This window comes from Alnus glutinosa, chromosome 8, assembly GCF_958979055.1.
Source record: "Alnus glutinosa chromosome 8, dhAlnGlut1.1, whole genome shotgun sequence".
Taxonomy (NCBI): Eukaryota; Viridiplantae; Streptophyta; class Magnoliopsida; order Fagales; family Betulaceae; genus Alnus; species Alnus glutinosa.
The window spans coordinates 26,759,035-26,777,817 of NC_084893.1; the positions used below are offsets into that span (position 1 = coordinate 26,759,035).

The 18,783-nt window shown below is 35.4% G+C and overlaps 1 protein-coding gene across 1 annotated transcript; it reads left to right on the top strand.

The window, feature by feature from the left end:
- Nucleotides 1-895: 895 nt before the first annotated feature.
- On the top strand, nucleotides 896-8,364 carry LOC133876316 (probable metal-nicotianamine transporter YSL7). The gene is made up of 5 exons (XM_062314591.1): nucleotides 896-1,328; nucleotides 1,495-1,664; nucleotides 4,290-4,387; nucleotides 7,033-7,222; nucleotides 7,306-8,364. Exons 1-5 carry the CDS (start codon nucleotides 896-898, stop codon nucleotides 8,362-8,364), a joined length of 1,950 nt encoding a protein of 649 aa, XP_062170575.1.
- Nucleotides 8,365-18,783: the final 10,419 nt, after the last annotated feature.

An 18,783-nucleotide genomic window follows, 5' to 3' on the forward strand; every position in this document is an offset into this window, starting at 1 on the left:
CTCTCTTTTGGTTGTCTTTTTTGTTTTTCTTTTTTGTTTTTCTTTCTTAATTTCTTTTCTTTTCTTTTGATTGTTGAATTTTAGGGTTTTTTCTTTTTTTTGTAATTCTGATTTTTTTATTTGTTCTTTTTCTTTTATTGATTTTTATTTTGGTTCTTAAGTAAAGAAAATGGTATTTTAGGAAAAAAGGCAAAAAAGTGAATGCACAGGACATGGAGACGAGCTCAATGAGGCGGAAGAGGCGCACAAGAGAGGGAGAGAGTTTTCTTTTATTTTGTCTTTTCTTCATTTTGTACGTTATTGGTTTTGGGAAGAGTCGTTAATCATGAATTGTTTAGTTTAGGATCCTCTATGGTTATTTGTCTGAATTTGAAAGAATTCGGGCAGGTGATTATGATAAACCACTTATGAAACCAACCTAACCAAATAAAAATTGAACTTTCCAACTGCTTATCCTAACTATCAGGTAAGTTCCATAAGTAGTCTATCGCAATCCTGATCCCCTTGTTGCATCAGTGTTATACTATATATAGAGATGTCTACTTAATTGGATAGGATTGATGAGCATATATTCTAGTAGATTGTCTTATTTTTCCCACCATCACTCACCGAGTGTAAACATTTTTTCTTATTTCTAGAAGAATTCCTGCTATATTTCAATGACGATCAGTCAATACACATCTGCATGCCTATTTCTAAGCATGCAAAATTAGCAAAATCTTGATAACATAACGTCTCCAAACCCTACAATTTAAACCACCTAGCTAGGCAATTGCGGAGACCATGCCATTATACACATATAAGGTTGTAGGGATCGCTCAAATGGTTTCCTATTCAACGTACGTAACTTGATCAAATAGAACAACCATACCTGATACCGGCCACCACACACACTATGAAGCCCATAACCGATCAAACAGAGCAGGCACCTGAGATTAATGGCTCCCCGGAAAATGCACAGCATCCGTATAAAAGACTCCAAAACCAAAGTAGTACTACCTGTAGTGGTAGCAATGAGGTGCAGTCTATGGAAATGGTGTACAAGGAGAAGGCTATTCCGCCGTGGACGCACCAGTTGACTGTAAGAGCTCTTGTTGTGAGCCATGCGTTGGGGACTTTGTTCACTGTGCTATTGTTGAAGTTACGTTTGACTACAGGATTAATCCTTACTCCTGCATTTATGCATCCTGGGCTAGTAGGGTTCTCCTGCATCAAAATATGGATCACCATCGTCGAAAGGTGTGGGATTTTAGGCCAACCTTTTACCAGGCAAGAGAACACTATGATTCAAGTTTGTGTACTTGCAATCACACGTGTTGCTCTTAATGGTAAGTCGTTGATGATCAATGTTCTTTCGCAAAACATAACATTAATGTTGTAGAAAATTAACCAATTTATTTTTTGGATTGAAGAGTACATTAATTACTGCATTTCTTGTTGGATCCACCTTATGGTTGTGTTTGATAATAAATTATAATGAGTTTGAACACACAGGAGGCCTTGCAAACTACATTTTCGCTATGAGCCGTAATCTTGCAAAGCAAATGCCTACTACAGAAGGCAATGATAACCTGAACATTAAGGATCCCAACATTGCCTGGATAATCCCATATTTACTTGTAACATCCATCGTCGGCCTCGTCGCCATGGTGCCACTTAGAAAGGTACGTATGTTGTACAAATATAATTAATAGTGTTTTATAATACATTTATAAGTATAGTACATTTTGCCCAAAATAAACTACAATATGCGTTTAGGAGTTTCAGTTTCAGTCCAATATATCACTAGAAAAATATCGATGTTTGGTGTCGTTTCGTTTTTTCGTTGTTTTTGAAAAACGACAATAAATTATCATGTAACGTCATTTGTACAGTAACATCGTAAAATTAGCTTCCTTTTTTTTTTTTTTTTTTTAAACGAATCAAAGCTTTATAGAAACAACGACAAACCATACATCTCTCCAGAGGAATTGGAACACCATCCCAAGCCTAAAAGGCTACATTATTGCTCTTATTCCTTGATTATTTACAATACAAATGATTCATATTTATAAGGATATAGAGAGAATACAAAATAGTATGTAGAGAGAATATAATCAAATCAGAATTGAATGTATTCAAATCTGATTTAATTATAATCAATTATAATTAATGAGGATTAAATCAAATCCTCCAATATATGGAGAGTACAGTAATATACAGTATCAATATATTCTTTAACATCTCCATGTAAACTCAAGGTAGAAGATTCTGAAATCTTGAATTTGATTTTTCTTTTTTCTTTTTTTTTTCTTTTTTTTTTTATGTTGGGTCAGATATAACCCAGTTTGCAGAACATCTGTCTTCTTCTTCTTCTTCGAGCCAACTGTGGGTTAAATGAGGATGGGTAGCAAGGTTTCGAGTAGTACCTCAAAGGCTAAACACATAATGGATCATCTATAGACCAAAGAAAATGAGCCAACTTAGGGTTGAAATGTGCATAGGTTTTAGAGAATACATCAAATGCCGAAAGAAAAGTGGGGTCATCTATGGATCAAAGAAAATGAGCCAATTAACTATAGGCTGAAATAGGCATAGGTTTTAGAGAAGAGGAATGTCTAGTATCTCTTTAGAAAATACCTCAAATGCCAAAAGAAATGTGGGGCCATCTATAAGCCAAAGAAAATAAGCCAATTGTGGACTGAAATGGGCATGAATTTTAGAAAATACCTCAAATGCCAAAAGAAAAGTGAGGCCATCTATGGGCCAAAGAAAATGAGCCAACTATAGACTGAAAATAATATGGACAACTTGGCCTCTTTTTTTTTTTTTTTTTAACTGAATTTTCTTTGATTTTTTTTTTTCATTACATCTGCACGACGCTACACTCATTCAAGTTATGCACATAAATAACCAAGCCTTTCTCAGTTTCTCTACACATTTCCTTTTCTTTTTTTTTTTAACCAAGAAAACAGTGAACTAAACGGTTTGAAAAACCAAACAAAATACCTGCAACCAAACGGAGACCTTCGTCTCCAACAGCTCGCCTGAACCCTGCCGGAAACCTGCCGACACGACTAAATCTCGCCAAAGAACACCACAAATCGCCTGGAACGTCATCAGACAACTCAAAAGTTATCGAAAAATACCACAAAAGCCACTAACAACCATGGAAACCACCATTAATGGTCAAACGTCGCCGGTGAACACAACAAAACCGCCGGATACTCGACGGAGACAACTAGACGCCATCTCAAACAATTTGAAACTGCCGGAGCAGATGAGAACTTGTCGATGACATGCCAACTAGGATCGACAAAGAGCCAATCTACAAACACCCACTGTGAAAACACACGGAAAGAATTTTTATTTTTTTTTGCATCTGGTCAAATGTGACCAGTATGCAGATTTTTTTTTTTTTTCTTTCAGGAACAATACGAAATCTCCCCATAACGAAATACAATTTTTTTTTTCCTTCTTTTTCTCAAGAACAGTACGAAATCTCCCCGTAACAAAATTTCCTTAATTCCTTCTTCTTCTTTTTCACATCAACGAACTTGAGAACAACATTTTTTTTTTTTCGTCAGATACAATGCAATATATATGGGGATGAGATTTGCAAAGCGTTGACTATCAAGAAAAATGAAATACAAGAAAACGAAAAACAACAGAAATAAATCACAGGACCATTGAATCGAACATTGGCGTTAGCCTATAGCTCTGATACCATGAAAAAAAACATAAAGATAAAATAAAATAAAGCGGAATAATAAAAAAGAGAAGAGATTTTACGATGGTTCGATCTATAAAAAAGAGAAGAGATTTTACAATGATTCGATCTATAACTTACCTCCATATGGTAAAGCCCAAAGGGCTACATTGTTGCTCTTATTAATTCCTTGATTATTTACAATACAAATGATCTATATTTATAGAGATATAGAGAGAATACAAAATGGTATGTAGAGAGAATATAATCAAATTTGATTTGATTATAATCAATTACAATTAATGAAGATTAAATCAAATCCTTCAATATATGGAGAATACCATAATATACAGTATCAATATATTCTCTTACAAGTTTGAGGGGTTAATTAAATGTATATTCCTCTTCCTCTTCAACTTTAATTTTCTTTTGTCTTGTCTATTCTCTCTCTATTTTTCTTCGTAAACTTCCTTACTTTCTAAATCTAACCATAATGTGTCTTTGGTTGATACATATATAATAAAACCTTATCTTCAATGGGGGAATCCGCAACTCTCAGCATTTCTAAGATTTCAATTTTGTATGTGCTCTTTGTCTTCAGTTTATGCTCATAAACCTTAAATTGGTGTATCCTACTGGGCAAGCAATTGGTCACCTTACTAACTGCATCAACGCTCCTTTTACAACCAAGTTCGCCAGGTCGATCTCTCTCTCTCTCTCTCTCTGCATTTTGAAGATAAATGCTAGAGGTACTAAATCTTTTATTAAGAGATGGGTACTAAAATAATGTGGAGTTTATTCATTGGTACACGTAGCATTTCTTTTTATTAATTGTTTTGATCATCACTACATCATCTTAATACTCATATATATCTTACTAAATGATTTAGTACCTCGAACATTTCTTCATTCTGAAATTCTAATTGTTTGTTTGCTATGTGAACTATATAGGAAACAATTTACTACACTTGCCAAGTTCTTCTCCTTCAGCTTTTTTTGGAGTGGTTTTCAGTGGCTCTTTACCGGTGGTATTGGTTGTGGCTTTCAAGGAATACCTCTACTGGGTTCGATCGCTCTTAAAAATGGGTACTTCATTAAAAGTTGTTGGCATGCCATTAGTGATGTCTTCATTAATTGGTTGTTCTATGACATCATTCATGATTAAACCAATTTGAGAAGGGCTAAACTTACCAAATTTTTTTTTCTAAAGTTCATTTCTAAATGAAGTATTAATCATAGATGAAATCTACTATTTTATAAAATGTCATCATCACATAGGATGGTGATACATAATTTAGGAACCACTTTTGAAAAATAAATAAATAAATAAATAAAAGGGGTAATTACATTTTCCCTCTATCAACTACCAGCCATTGTCAACATGCCCCCATGAACTGACACATCGACCAAAAGAGAGCATCCAACTACCATCGTTACCCACTTTGCCCCCATCCGTCAGAAGATTCCGTTAACTTGGATGAAATATTCCATTTTTTGGCGTTAATTTTTGTTTAAAGACCAAAATGCCCTCTACAGTAATTAATAAAAAAAATATTAAAATTAATATATTTTTTTGTTTTAAAAAAAAAAAAAACAAAAATTAATCTAAGGGTGGCGCCCTTTTTCAGTTTTTTTTTTTTTTAAATATTAATTTAAATATTTTTTTATTAATTACTGTAGAGGGCATTTTGGTCTTTGTGTGAATTAGACTGACGGATAGGGGCAAAGTGAGTAACGATGGTAGTTGAATGCTCTCTTTTGGTCGAGGTGTCAGTTCATAGGGGCATGTTGACAATGACTAGTAGTTGATGGGGGGAAAAGGTAATTACCCCTAAATAAAATTGGGAAGTAGAGCATGTAACACCCCGGTCCCATATTGGGAAGAGATGAATAGTTCACAGAGTGAGTAATTTATAAAGATACTCATGGGTGTTAAGTCTCACATTGCCTAGTTACTAGGTGAAACTAGGCTTTATAATGGATTCTTGGAAAAGTTTCAAATTGACTAGTCCTTTTGGGGTGATAACGCAGATGTGGTTAGCGTTTTCCTTGGGTCGTTACAAATGGTATCAGAGCCACCTAGTAACGTCAGGTCATGTGGCACTAGAGCACTACATGACATGACCCTGACGGGGACGTCAGGGGTTTAAGGGGGGGAGTTTGTAACACCCCGGTCCCATATTGGGAAGAGATGAATAGTTCACAGAGTGAGTAGTTTATAAAGATACTCATGGGTGTTAAGTCTCACATTACCTAGTTTCCCACATTGCCTAGTTACTAGGTGAAACTAGGCTTTATAATGGATTCTTGGAAAAGCTTCAAATTGACTAGTCCTTTTGGGGTGATAGCGCAGATGTGGCTAGCGCTTTTCCTTGAGTCGTTACAAAGCATGTTTCTTGTTTTATGTGTGACACCCCGGCTTTGTATAACAGAGCCATAAGTGAAAATCTTCCATTTCTCATATGCGACATTACGATGTCATAGATATAAATCTCGTATCGGAAAAACAGGGATCAACTTTTGCATCTATTCCCAAAATAGTAAATAGTAAACACCAAAAGAATATACTATAGATCTTCTATTTCATTACATAAAGTCGATCTTTACAACTTAAGTAGTATTGTTTATACAAAAATGTCAAAGTAGGCCATACAATGCATTAATACAAATCTACGTACCCAACTGACTAAACTAAAGTCAGAAGTACTCCACAAGGTTAAAATCTCTTAGCATGCCCACGAGATTACATCAATCATCTAAACCTGCAAGTACAACAACAATGTCTACGTAATTATGAGGTTACAACATTTACACATGCAAACATGTAAACAAGTGAGTCAACTGATCATTCAATAATATAAAAGTTACTGGTTTATTGTAGTATTTTATATTTATAAGAGTTATATAATCATAAATACAAGCGGATGCTATGCAATGACCATTTAGTTTTAGCAGTCTTATATATATATATATATATATTCTTTTCCATACCAACAACAAATACAATTTCCAAAATGTAGACATAACTTACCCCTAGTTATGATAGAAACACATTCAACAATATCATCCCCTCAGAAAACTCATTGATTCAACAAACCCAAAACACTAAGAATTTCAACTAGCTAGAATCAAACGCCTCAATAGACCGATACACCCAAAGAAAACCCCAAAAATCCATCTCCGAAATTTATTTCTATAAATATTCATATAATCTCATAAATTCCTCGATCAAGAACTATATATAATTATTGTGCCTAAATTTCATACAATTGTGTATATATATGCAATTAATTAAAATGTTTGTTCATGGCTAATGTATGTTATTGGTTTTATTCCAAAATCAGCTTCTATTTTGATTTCGTTGGTGCAAATGTTGGGGTGGGCATGCTGTGCACATACAACACATGCATATCGATATTGATTGCAACAATTTTCTGTTCTGGCATCGTGTTACCCTATCTTCGACGCAAAGCTGGAGTTTGGTATGATGAAACACTCCTCCCGGAGGACTACCGTGGGATGTATGGTTACCAAGTACGTAATGTCATCATCCTATATATCTCTCGATCTCCACAAAAACCTCCTTTTTTTAACCATGCATGCATATGTGTACGTAGGACTTCGGTGGTTTGGCAATGATGCTTGGTGACAGCATCTACAACGTCTTGAGAATTGTTGGGGTTGCATTGTTCCACAAACTCCGCAACAAAGACACTGCTGATCATCTTCAATCCCCTCCTGAAACCTCACCTTCCGGTAAGGACGAACAGATAAGGACCCAACACTTCCTCAATGACCCAATCCCGACCAAGCTAGCAACCATCGCCTGCGCCGCACTTGTGGGCATTTCCGCAATACTACTTCCTCTAATCTTCCGTCCGTTCAAATGGTACTACGTCGTGGCCGTGTACATAATAAGTTTTGTTATAGCTTTCATCCAAGCACATGTGGTCGGGCTTTGTGACGTTATTCTCAACGTTACATCTTTAGATATACGATTTGTGTTCATCTTCGGAGCATGGGCGGGGATGGCTCACGGCGGTGTTATTGTCGGTCTGGTTGCTTGCGCGATCATAACCAACTTTATCTCCGTCGCCTACGACCTAATGACAGACCTGAGAACTAGCTACTTAACCATGGCTTCCCCGAAGTCTATTTTCGTTTACAAAGTCATTGGAACTGTGTCGGGCTGCTTCATCTCTTCCATGACATTCTGGTACTTTGAAAAACATGATAGTAAAGTTGGGACCGACCAGGCATATTATACTGCATATATTGGTGAAAATTTTAGACAAACTGCTATATATGGTGTTCAAGGATTTTCAGGCTTCCCTAAGCACTACCTTCAGTTTTGGTCTGCCTTGTTCATTATGGGCGTCCTCATCAACGTGATCAAAGAGGTTTTGCCAAACAAGGTGGCAAGATATGTCCCTAATCCAACAGCACTAGCTATATCATTCTATGTGGCAGGTCACAGTGGTGTTACTTTATGTGTTGGGAGTTTGATCGTTTTTCTATGGAGGTGGAAGAATAAGAATCAGGCTGATGCATTTGCGCCCATTGTTGCTTCTGCTTTGATTTGTGGAGACGGGCTCTGGAATTTGGTGAGTTCCGTATTGGCTTTCATTGGTTTCCTTAAGGCACCATGGTGCGCCCAGTTTCTTCCAAGTCAATAAATAATATTTAACGCTCCCAACTTTTTTCTTCTTCTTTTTTCTTTTTTTTTTTTCTTTTTTTTTTTTTTTCTTTTTTTTTTTTTGTGAGAAACTTCACAAAATTACATAAACTTTTACTTGTTTTGAAAGTAGCTTCTAAAATTCAAAAACTCTCAATTTCAATCATCGAATTTCTAATTTAATTCCATGTCCCCCTTTATTAGGGTTTGGCAACCCCTAGTTGGGTCATGTTGCGTGTGAGCCAGCACGGGTCATGAGTGACCCACTGCGGGTTTGGTGGTGACTCCGTCGTAGGTCATGCTATAACCCAACGCAAGTCACAGGTGACCCATGTGTCAGAGAGCTATAGCCTCATTTTTTTATTAAATCAAAAAAAAATTAAGGGTACTTTCATTATTTTCAAGGCATCAATTAGGATTTAACGTCAAACCCTAATGAAATGGGAGACATTGCATCAAATTAAAAGTTTGATGATTGAAATTGAGAGTTTTTTAATTTTAGGGAGGTAATTTCAAAACAAGCAAAAGTTCAGGGGAATTTTGTGAAGTTTTCCCATTAAAAAAAAAATTCTGAGACATTACTACTACTGCATTATATAATGCAACGGAATCTCCTGTATAAATTGTCAATAAAACATACCAGAATTTCTAAGTTTCCTCTTCTTCTTCTTCCTTTTTTTTTTTTCCCTTTCTTGGCTGTCTTTTAATTACTACATATAACCTTAGCTGTAAATGTATATTTACGTTTCACATCTTATACCATAAAACGTATGTGTACAAGTACATATAAAATAAAAAAATAATCATAAAGCAACCTTAGCAGATACATACATATGTTCCACACCCCATACTGTGAGACATATGCATACATATACGTCTAAAGCGAGAAGGTCAGAAGGAAATCAAAAATATCAATAAATCATAGAAATCTTATGCAGTGCAATTGCTTATTCTCCGTTCTTTATTATCTATGGAATCATCCCTTTCATTACATTGGGAATCGTCCCAGGGAATTGTCCATTTCATTACATTGGAAATTGTCCCTTTTTATTACTTTACTATTCTTTGAGAAAACTTTACTTGCCCTCTGAATTATCACCCATTTTGTAATGTCTGTCGATTTCCTGTTAAATCTTAACGGAGATACTTTCACGTGTCGTGCAATGAGCTGGTAAAACAAGTTAGCATATAGGATTCGAGTTGACCCCGCCAACCGGTTAAGGTCAACTTGAACCCGATACAATTAGCTAAACGGGTTGACTCCCTAAACTCGAACACGACATGTTTATTTGCCGGGTAACCCGACACGACTGATCCGTTTAACTGACAGGTCGTGCCTGGTTGACACGACCTGACTGACCCGATCCATGACTCGAACATAATTAGACAGAAACCTGAGTGAGCAATGTGAGCTATTCAAAACCAAAGGATCCAGCGGCAGTAAGAGTGTCAAGGGCAAGATCAACGGTTGAGGTGCAATCCGTGTGCCAGCACGCTTTCTCCCCACAATTAGGTCTCGGCTCATGCTTCTAAGGCACAATAGTGACTTGGCCACTGTACAGGAACTGTAGCAGCAAAAATAAGGTTGAAGTAGTCCAAGCAAAGAGATCTTAGCAACTCATCCAGGGTAATGGTTAATTATTGATTCCTTTAGGGTTTGTGTTCGTGGGCGAGAGAGAGAGAGAGAGAGAGAGAGAGAGAGAGAGAGAGAGAGAGAGAGAGAGAGAGAGAGAGAGAGAGAGAGAGAGAGAGAGAGAGAGAGAGAGAGGTTAGCAGGAGATGGTGCTTGATGTGAACCATAACACAAAACACAAGAATTGATAGGTTGGCAGTTTCAAGTGAGCTAAGAACTCCCAAAAAATATAGTAAGACTGTATTTTACTTAACAAAATTCAACATAACATATATTCCATAATCATTCCTTTAAATACACAATAAAGCTAGCAAACTCTCCATAGGATTGTAACTCTATTCTAGATAGAATTATCTCATACATTCAGCCAGATAACCTATTACTATTCAAATAGAACTTTAAATGAAAACAACTACTATTACTCGTCTTATCTCTTCTCTCACTAGAAGAGATAAGACTCTTATTCTTTTTTTTTTATGAAGAATAATAATAATATTGAATTTCCTGACAAACAAGAGCTAAACTTGTTCTTCAACAATAACAGACAGGATTGTTCAGTCTTCTCTCTCGTGTAGAGAGAGAAAGTCCGAGAGTCTTCTAGAGAGCGAGTCTTTAGCAAGGGAAGCCTGTCTTCCGGGGGGGGAGGCCTCACGCCTCCTCCTCCCGGCTTTGTTTTTTGGCTCTGTTTTCCCTTGGCCGTTAGGGCCAGGGTTTTGTCTCCAAGCCATTAGGGCTGTTGGAGTTTCTTTCCTCCCAGTGTTGCACTGGTGGAGGTTGTTTTGTTTTTGTCTTTCTTTCTTTTGTTTTCTTTGTCTTTGTTTGGAGCAAGCAGAGGCTTTTGGTTTCTGGTTCGAGGAGATAGACAGGTGTTGGAGAATGGCCGGCGGAGATGGTGTTCAAAGTCAGATCTGTTAACCTCGGTTGGCTCTTTTTCGACATGAACCTTCCTGTTGCGGTCCTCGGCCCTCTCCGGTCTCGTTGGCTTCCTGGCGGGTCGTGTAGCTCTCTCCTAGTCGGCGCGTGATCAGCACACGCCGGGGGTCTCCCTTCCTGCCCCCGCGCGTGTGGGTTATGGCTTGCTTTTCCGGCTTCGCAAGGTGCCGATCTAGACTTTCTGGAGGTCGTCCATTGTTGGGGGGTTCTCGGAGTAGCCGTGTGTTCCGCACGCGCTTGGATTCTCCGGCTGTTTGTTTTCCTGTGCTTGTATTCCAGAGCTTTTCTTGCTTTGTTTGTAAATTCTTTCCCTGTTTCACAGTCTACCGGCCTTCGGTAGCTGCTTTAAGCTAGGGTTTTCCCTTGCTTTGTGATTAGAGGTTCTTTACCTCTACTCACTTCCTTCGGCCGCCGGCCTTGTTTCAGCTTCACCTACGGGCATTTGTAATGCCTTCTTTTCTGTGATTTGTGTATGTTCTGATCATTGCAACCCTTTTGGGTGGTTTCCGGGCGTTTTGCTCCAGTAATGAAGAAGGTGTTTGTTCAAAAATAAATAAATAAATAAATAACAGACAGGATTGGTGGGGGGCAAACCCCCGTCCATACCCATTGTTCAGTACAGCATAAAGCATATTTAGCTAACAAATGAGCCCCTCGATTGGCCATTCTCCTTACATGTCTAACCTCAGCAAGCCTGAAGCGAGGAAGCAAAGCTTTCGTGTCATCTATCAAGGACCCTTAGAGCTCCAATCCGAATCAGGTTTTACTAAGGCTGAGACTACCTGCAGTGAATCACCCTCAAAAATCATACACTGGAAACCCCATTCACGGCAAAGCCACACTCCACACCAAGCACCCAAAGCTTCTCCAACCGACGGCTCAGCAGGGAATGGAAATTGCTTTATAGATGCTACCACCACCTTCCCATGTGAGTCCCGCACAATCAGCCCCACCCCTGTAATTCCTCGGGCCCTATCAATTGCCACATCCCAATTAAGTTTTAGAACACCCATAGGAGGTTTTTTCCATTGTTGTAAGACAGGGACATGCAGATTGACCCTCCCCTGGCCTCCGCTACTTGTTGTGCATGGTTAAAACCTTCCATTGCTTCCCTTGCTTGCTGGGCCACATTTGCTGGTGAGGTGAAAACGTTATTGAAAACCACAGAATTACGTCTTAACCATATATACCTGGCCAGAATAAGAGCTTCAACCAAATCTTCACCATCCAACTTTTCAACTAATTGCTCCAGAAAACCTGCACCATCACTCTCCCAAAGCACCATTTTTTGAAACTTCCTTCTAGCCTCTTGCTACACTGCAACAGCGGCGGAGCAGCTCCACAAAGCATGGAAAATTGATTCAGATGCGCTACTAAAAAGAGGACAAGAAGGGTCTGAAAGAAAGCGCTTGCTATGGAGATTTTCCTTCGTTGGCAGAATACCATGACAGATTTTCCACGTAAAATGCTTTAAAACTGGTGGAGCTCGCATATTCCAAATCAATTTCCAAGTTGCTTCACGTTCACTAGATAAAGAACACTCACCTCCTTCACTCCTTTTCCTTTGCATCTCCAAGTGATATGCACTTCGCACTGTGAAGAAACCCGATTTGGTACCCAACCACACTAGCTTATCCGGTGCTTTGAGAGGGCTAAGGGGCATACAACAGATGGTCTCAGCCTCTTCCTTGGAGAATATAGCCCGAATCATAGTGTAGTTCCACCACCCCGTTGCTGGGTCCATAAGAGAGCTAACCCGAGCAAGCGGATCCATTCCCCCATTTGGAGATTGGATTTTGTAAGTTGTAGGGTGTGGAATCCATTTGTCCTACCAGATCTGGATGTTGTCTCCATTGCCCACCCTCCAGATTAAACCTCTTTCAAGAACTTCCCTACAGTTGAACAAGCTTCTCCATGCATAAGAAGGATGGTTTCCTAATTGGGCCTGCAAAAAAGAAACATTAGGGAAGTATTTCTCTTTCAAAATCCTCCCCATCAAGGAATTCGGGGACTGTAGAATACGCCAACCCTGCTTGGCCAAGAGAGCTTTATTAAAAGCTTCAATATTTCGGAACCCCATTCCCCCTTTTGACTTTGACCAACCCAACTTGTGCCAACTCATCCACGATAAGATTCTTATTCAAACTACTACTATTTAGACTAGATAAGCTATTTAGATAAAGATGTAATCCTTATAGATTAGGATTACTTCATTCCCTCCCACTAACATTTCCCTTGTCCTCAAGGGAAAAACAAGGAAATTGTGTCCATATTTTTTTTTTCCTTTTTCTAAGCCACACAAAAACTCGTCGTTGCTTTAACTCACTTGCACCAAAGTATAAAATAAACCCAATAACGAAATAGTGCAAATCTTCGTCTGAGGGTGATGCTTTTGTTTTATTTGTTGATAGTACGGGCTACAGAGATGGCAACATGAGCTTATGGCGCTGCTTTTTGATATGTTCGCTGCATGGGCTAAGGAGATTGTTGCAATGCGGACCCCTGTAGTGTTGTCGGCGTTGGTTCCGGTGACATCTGGATTTGCAACTGGGGTGGGTGGATCTGCGATTGGTTGACAGTGGTTTGGTTGAACATCGACTTGGATGGATCTTTGTTGCTTTAGCAACTCTTTTCTTCCTCTTTTTTGTGATGGTGGCAGCCGATGGGGTAGGCGTTATGAGCAATGATTAGCTTGCTGGAGCAGGGCATGGTGGAGAAAAACTTTCAATTTTTCTCATATGCTCCTCCATCTTTTTGTTGGCTTTTTCCTTCCACACAAGAAATTCTGATCGCATCTTTTCTATCTTTGCTTGGTCCTCTTCATTCCAGAAAAATTGGAAAGACATGGTGATAGTGTTGATCGAATAACTCTTATTCTTTGATCTTCTTATGTTGTCTAATATCTGGTTTCTTTTGAGAGAAACCGGTCCTCTTGGGTAAACACTTCTTGCTATTCAAGAGGAAAACGCATGGCTCTGATACCAATTGATGTGAACCAATTAATACAAAACACAGGAATGGATAGGTTGGTTGTTTCGAGTGAGTCAGGAACTCCCAAAAAACACAATGAGACTGTATTTTACTTAACAAAATTCAACATAACATATATTCCATAATCATTCATTTAAATACGTACAATATAAAGCTAGCAAACTCCCCACAGGAGTGTAACTTTATTCTAGATAGATTTATCTCATACATTCAGCTAGATAACCTATTGCTATTCAAATAGAACTTTAAATTAAAACAACTACTATTACTCGTTTTCTCTCACTAGAAGAGATAAGACTCTTATTCAAATTAGTACTTTTATTTAGACTAGATAAGCTATTTAGATAAAGATGTTAATAAGTAATTTTGCATTCTAAAAATATAATATTAATATTAAATATTATTTAATAAATAAAATATAATATTAATAAAAATATTATTAATAAAAATATAATATTAATATTAAATTAAATATTATTTAATTACTTAAACTTCAACTACTTGTAAGACACCTCCTCAATAATAATAATAACTAGCTCATAACCCACGCTATACGCGGGATTCTTCATTATAATTTAATTTCAAAATTTAAATACATCTTCGTTGTACTTTTTATTATAGGTTAAAAAATGCGTGTTAAAAAAAAATTATCACACATCTTTCAATAAAAAGACATTACAGATTAATTAAAACCCTTAATTTTATTTTAACCCATAAAAAGTAAAACTTTTTAAAATATTTGTTCACATAAGTGTAGTTTATAATGAATAGAAGTATGAAAAAAAAAAAATAGGAAGAAGAAAATCTAAATTCCAAATATTACAACATAGATGCAATAGTTTTTTCAATGGTCCTGTAATTTTTTTTACAACACTTAAGCCAAATCCTACAAAATAAACAAAAAATTTCACTTAACATTTAATGGAATTAAATAAATTTTCTCACATTACGTTCAATGCTTAATCAAATAATTTTTTGTCTTATTTTGCTTTTAAAAGCAGAAAAAACACTTTAAAAAAAATTTGAGTGAACCATACCAAAAAAAAAAAAAAAAACCATTAAACATTCAAATGTATTAAAAAATAAGACCCTTAATTTTATTTTTATCCATATAAATTAAAACATATTAAAATCTTTGTTCTCATATTAGTAGTTTAAATGAAAATAAGTATAAAAGAAAAAACAATAAAAAAAAAAAAATAAAGGTAAGAAGAAAACCTGTAGATTATGATTATCAAAGTATTAATAAAAAAAATTAGCATGAGTCTCTAATATTATTGGTTTAATACATATTACATTTCGATATAAATAAAACCCATATAATTTTGAACATTCTAACAAAATACATAACAAACTAAACAAAATTTTTTTTTATGAATACAAAATAAAACAAATAAACCTTATATTAGGTTCAATGCTTAATATCTCTTTTTTGAAAATATTTATATTCATTTTATGCCCAACAATCAAATAAATTTTTACCTTGTTTTACTTTTAAAAAAATATATCTTTAAAAAAAAATTGTTGAAAATAAAGTAAATCATACAAATGAAAACAAAAATATTTCATAAAACATTCAAATGAACTAAAAAATAAGACACTTAATTTTATTTTAATCCATATAAATTACAACATGTTAAAAATGTTGTGCCTATATGAATATATAGTTTATAACGAAAAAGAAGTATAAAGAAAAAAAAAAAAAAAAAAAAAAAAAAAAAAAGAAGAAAACATGGTTTAATCAAATTATCAAAGCATTAATAAAAAATTAGCAGAAATTTATGATATTATTAATGTGATACCTATTATATTAAATATAAATAAAACCCAAGTAATTATAAACATTTCCCTTAAAAAAATATTGAACAAACTAAACAAAATACTTTTTTTTAAATACAAAATAAAACAAAATCTTTCATTAAACATTTAAAGCAATCAAATAAATCCACACATCATGTTCAATGCTTAATGAGAAATGCTTAATATCTTTTTGGTGCTTCAAAAGTATTTATATTCCTTTTATATACAACAATCAAATAAATTTTTGCTTTGTTTTGTTTTCACAAGCATAAAAACACTTGCAAAAAAAATTGTTGAAAATGGAGTAAATACTTTGTTCCCATCGGTATACATGGTTTAAAATTAAAAGTATAAAGAAAGAAAAAATATCAAGAATACATAGTCTAATCTAAATATCAAAGTATCAATACAAAATTAGTAAGAATCTCTATGTGGTACCTATTATATTTCAATATAAATAAAACGGAAATAATTCTAAACATTAGAAGAAAAAAAAATACAGAGAAAAATAAACATTTTTTATGAAAATTTATTCCCATAAATAAACATGGCTAAAAATGGAAAGTATGAAGAAAAACAATAACAAGAAGAGTATCTAGATTCTTATTATAAAAATGGGTTAAATATATTTTAGCCCCTCAAACTACTACTTTCTGATTTTTTTGGCCCCAACCGTTTATTTATGCCGTCAATTCTAACATAAATTGGCCAAAAACTCAAAAATACCCTTCCCTTAACCGTGGGAATTTCAAAGTGTAGGAGGGGTATTTTCAGATTTCTGTTTAGAATTGACGGCATAAATGGACGGATGGGGCTAAAAAATCAAAAAGTGGTAGTTTGGGGGGCCAGAATCTAAGCATTGATAGTTTTGGGGGCCATCCGGAGAAAGGGTGGTAGTTTGGGAGGCTAAAATATATTTATCCCTATAAAAATGCATAAAACACAAAGATACAAACAAACACAAATATCAAGAAGAACACATAGTAATAAGACTTTTTAGCTTTCTTGTATGGTTTCTTTAGAATTAATACATGCAATACCTATATGGATAATTATGGGTAGTTAATGTAGTTTGTTCTTTATTTTAAATTTTGTCTTTCTATAATTTTGGAAAGTAATAAATTCTGAAATCATAATATTGTACATTAAAATTTTGAACTTAATGAAATTCATATAAGGAAAATTTTTGAAATGAGAAAAAAAAAAAATTCAACCACTTTGAATTAATACATGCAATACCTATTTGGTCGAATATGGTAGTGAATGTAGTATGTTTTTTATTTTATTTTATTTTTAAAAAATCTCACAACTTAATGTGGTTATAATGACACTTAATGATATAATGCGAAAAAAAAAAAAAAAAAAAAAAAATCATTGTTTTGGTTTCATGAAGATTAACACATATGATCTGTTTCATTAAAGCACAATAAATTTATTTATTTTTACTTAAAAAATCAGTTCAGTATTTAAAAATTATAGGTTCACGTCACTTGTAATAATATGCCAATTCTAAGTTGGAACTCGACGTTTCCATTGCATAGAGATTAACATTGCATGAATATATAAATCACATAAAATTTTACTATCAAAAGAACCATAATTGTAGTTTTAATCCATATAAATTAAAACATTTAAAATATTATCATATGTGTAGTTTAAAATGAAAAAAAAAAAAAAAAAAAATGTAAGAGAAAGCCTAGATTTTGATTATCAAAGCATTAATAGTAAGATTAATAGTAGGAATCTAAAACACACTTCTATAGTTTAAGGCTTTAATGGAGAGAGAGAGAGAGATATGTATTAAATAGACCGATTCAATTTTATTTAAAATATCAGTTCAGTACTTAATAGACAGATTTAGTCACTAAAAAGTATGGATTCAAGTCACGTGTCACCATTCTATGTCATTCTAAAGAAAGTTTGAACTCGACGTCTCTATTGCACAAAGAACATTGCATGAATATATAAATCACATAAAATTTTACTATCAAAAGAATCATAATTTTATTTTTAATCCATATAGACTAAAACATTTAAAATATTCTCGTGTGTAATTTAAAATGAAAATAAGTGTAAAGAAAAAAAAAAAAAAAAAAACAAGAGAAAAACCTAAATTTTAATGGATCCGGCTTTAAAGATAACACTTTTAGTTCTCTCATCTTCTTTCTTTATCTCTGCAATTGCAAATTCTGCAATGCCATTCCACATACCCACAAAGCCTAAACCAAAACCAAAATCCCTAATCCTCTTGCTCTCACTGGCCATAGCCGCCATTGCCCTCTTGTTCCTCGATCTTCTCTTCCCTCATTTCCACAAATGGGTTCTCAACTCTTACCGTCTCCCTCAAGAACCCTGGGAATCGTCTTCAACTCCAGTAGCTGGAACCCCGCGAGAGAACCTACACGGGCTACGAGAAGTACTTGTACTGGGGTAGCAGAATCGACTGCCCCGGAAAGCCTAGGAAGAAGTCACAGATTATGCAAATGGGGCGACATGCCAACGCCCATCGTCAATCATGTCTTGGAGGACTCCCTCGAAAGGTTGTTTCATTTTTTTTGGTGGCTTTGATGAAAGGAGCCAGTAGAGCCATTGAAGGAAGGTCAGTACCGTTCTTGCATCCTTGGGGCAACTCTTGAACTCTCAGAAAAGGGATTATTGACAAAGAGATATTTGGGTGCTTGGAGTTGGAGGTTTTCGAAAAGATAAATGAAGCATTTGACGGGGTGGTGATGAGGGTGACCTTCAGGCCACGGTTTGCGAAGGCTTTTGCAGAATTTGCAGTTGCAGAGACAAAGAAGGAAGACAAGAGAAATTAAAGTGTTCTCTTTAACCTTCTTTTTCTTTTTTCTCTTCGGACAGAGCAAATATTACTGGGATTTCAGAAATTAAACAAAAACGACGTAGTATTACACCACAGCATCCATGCAGTAGTTTAGACTACCGCATGGAAGCCGGATCCGATTTTAATTATCAAAGCATTAATAGTATGATTAATAATAGGAATCTGAAACGCTTTTATAGTTTAAGGCATTAATGGAGAGAGAGAGAGAGAAAGAGACGTGT

Coding starts and splice junctions, on each gene's coding strand:
- LOC133876316 (XM_062314591.1), top strand. CDS start 896: ATGAAGCCCATAACCGATCAAACAGAGCAGGCACCTGAGATTAATGGC. Junction 1,665..4,289: donor CCATGGTGCCACTTAGAAAG/GTACGTATGTTG, acceptor CTTTGTCTTCAG/TTTATGCTCATAAACCTTAA. Junction 7,223..7,305: donor GTGGGATGTATGGTTACCAA/GTACGTAATGTC, acceptor ATGTGTACGTAG/GACTTCGGTGGTTTGGCAAT.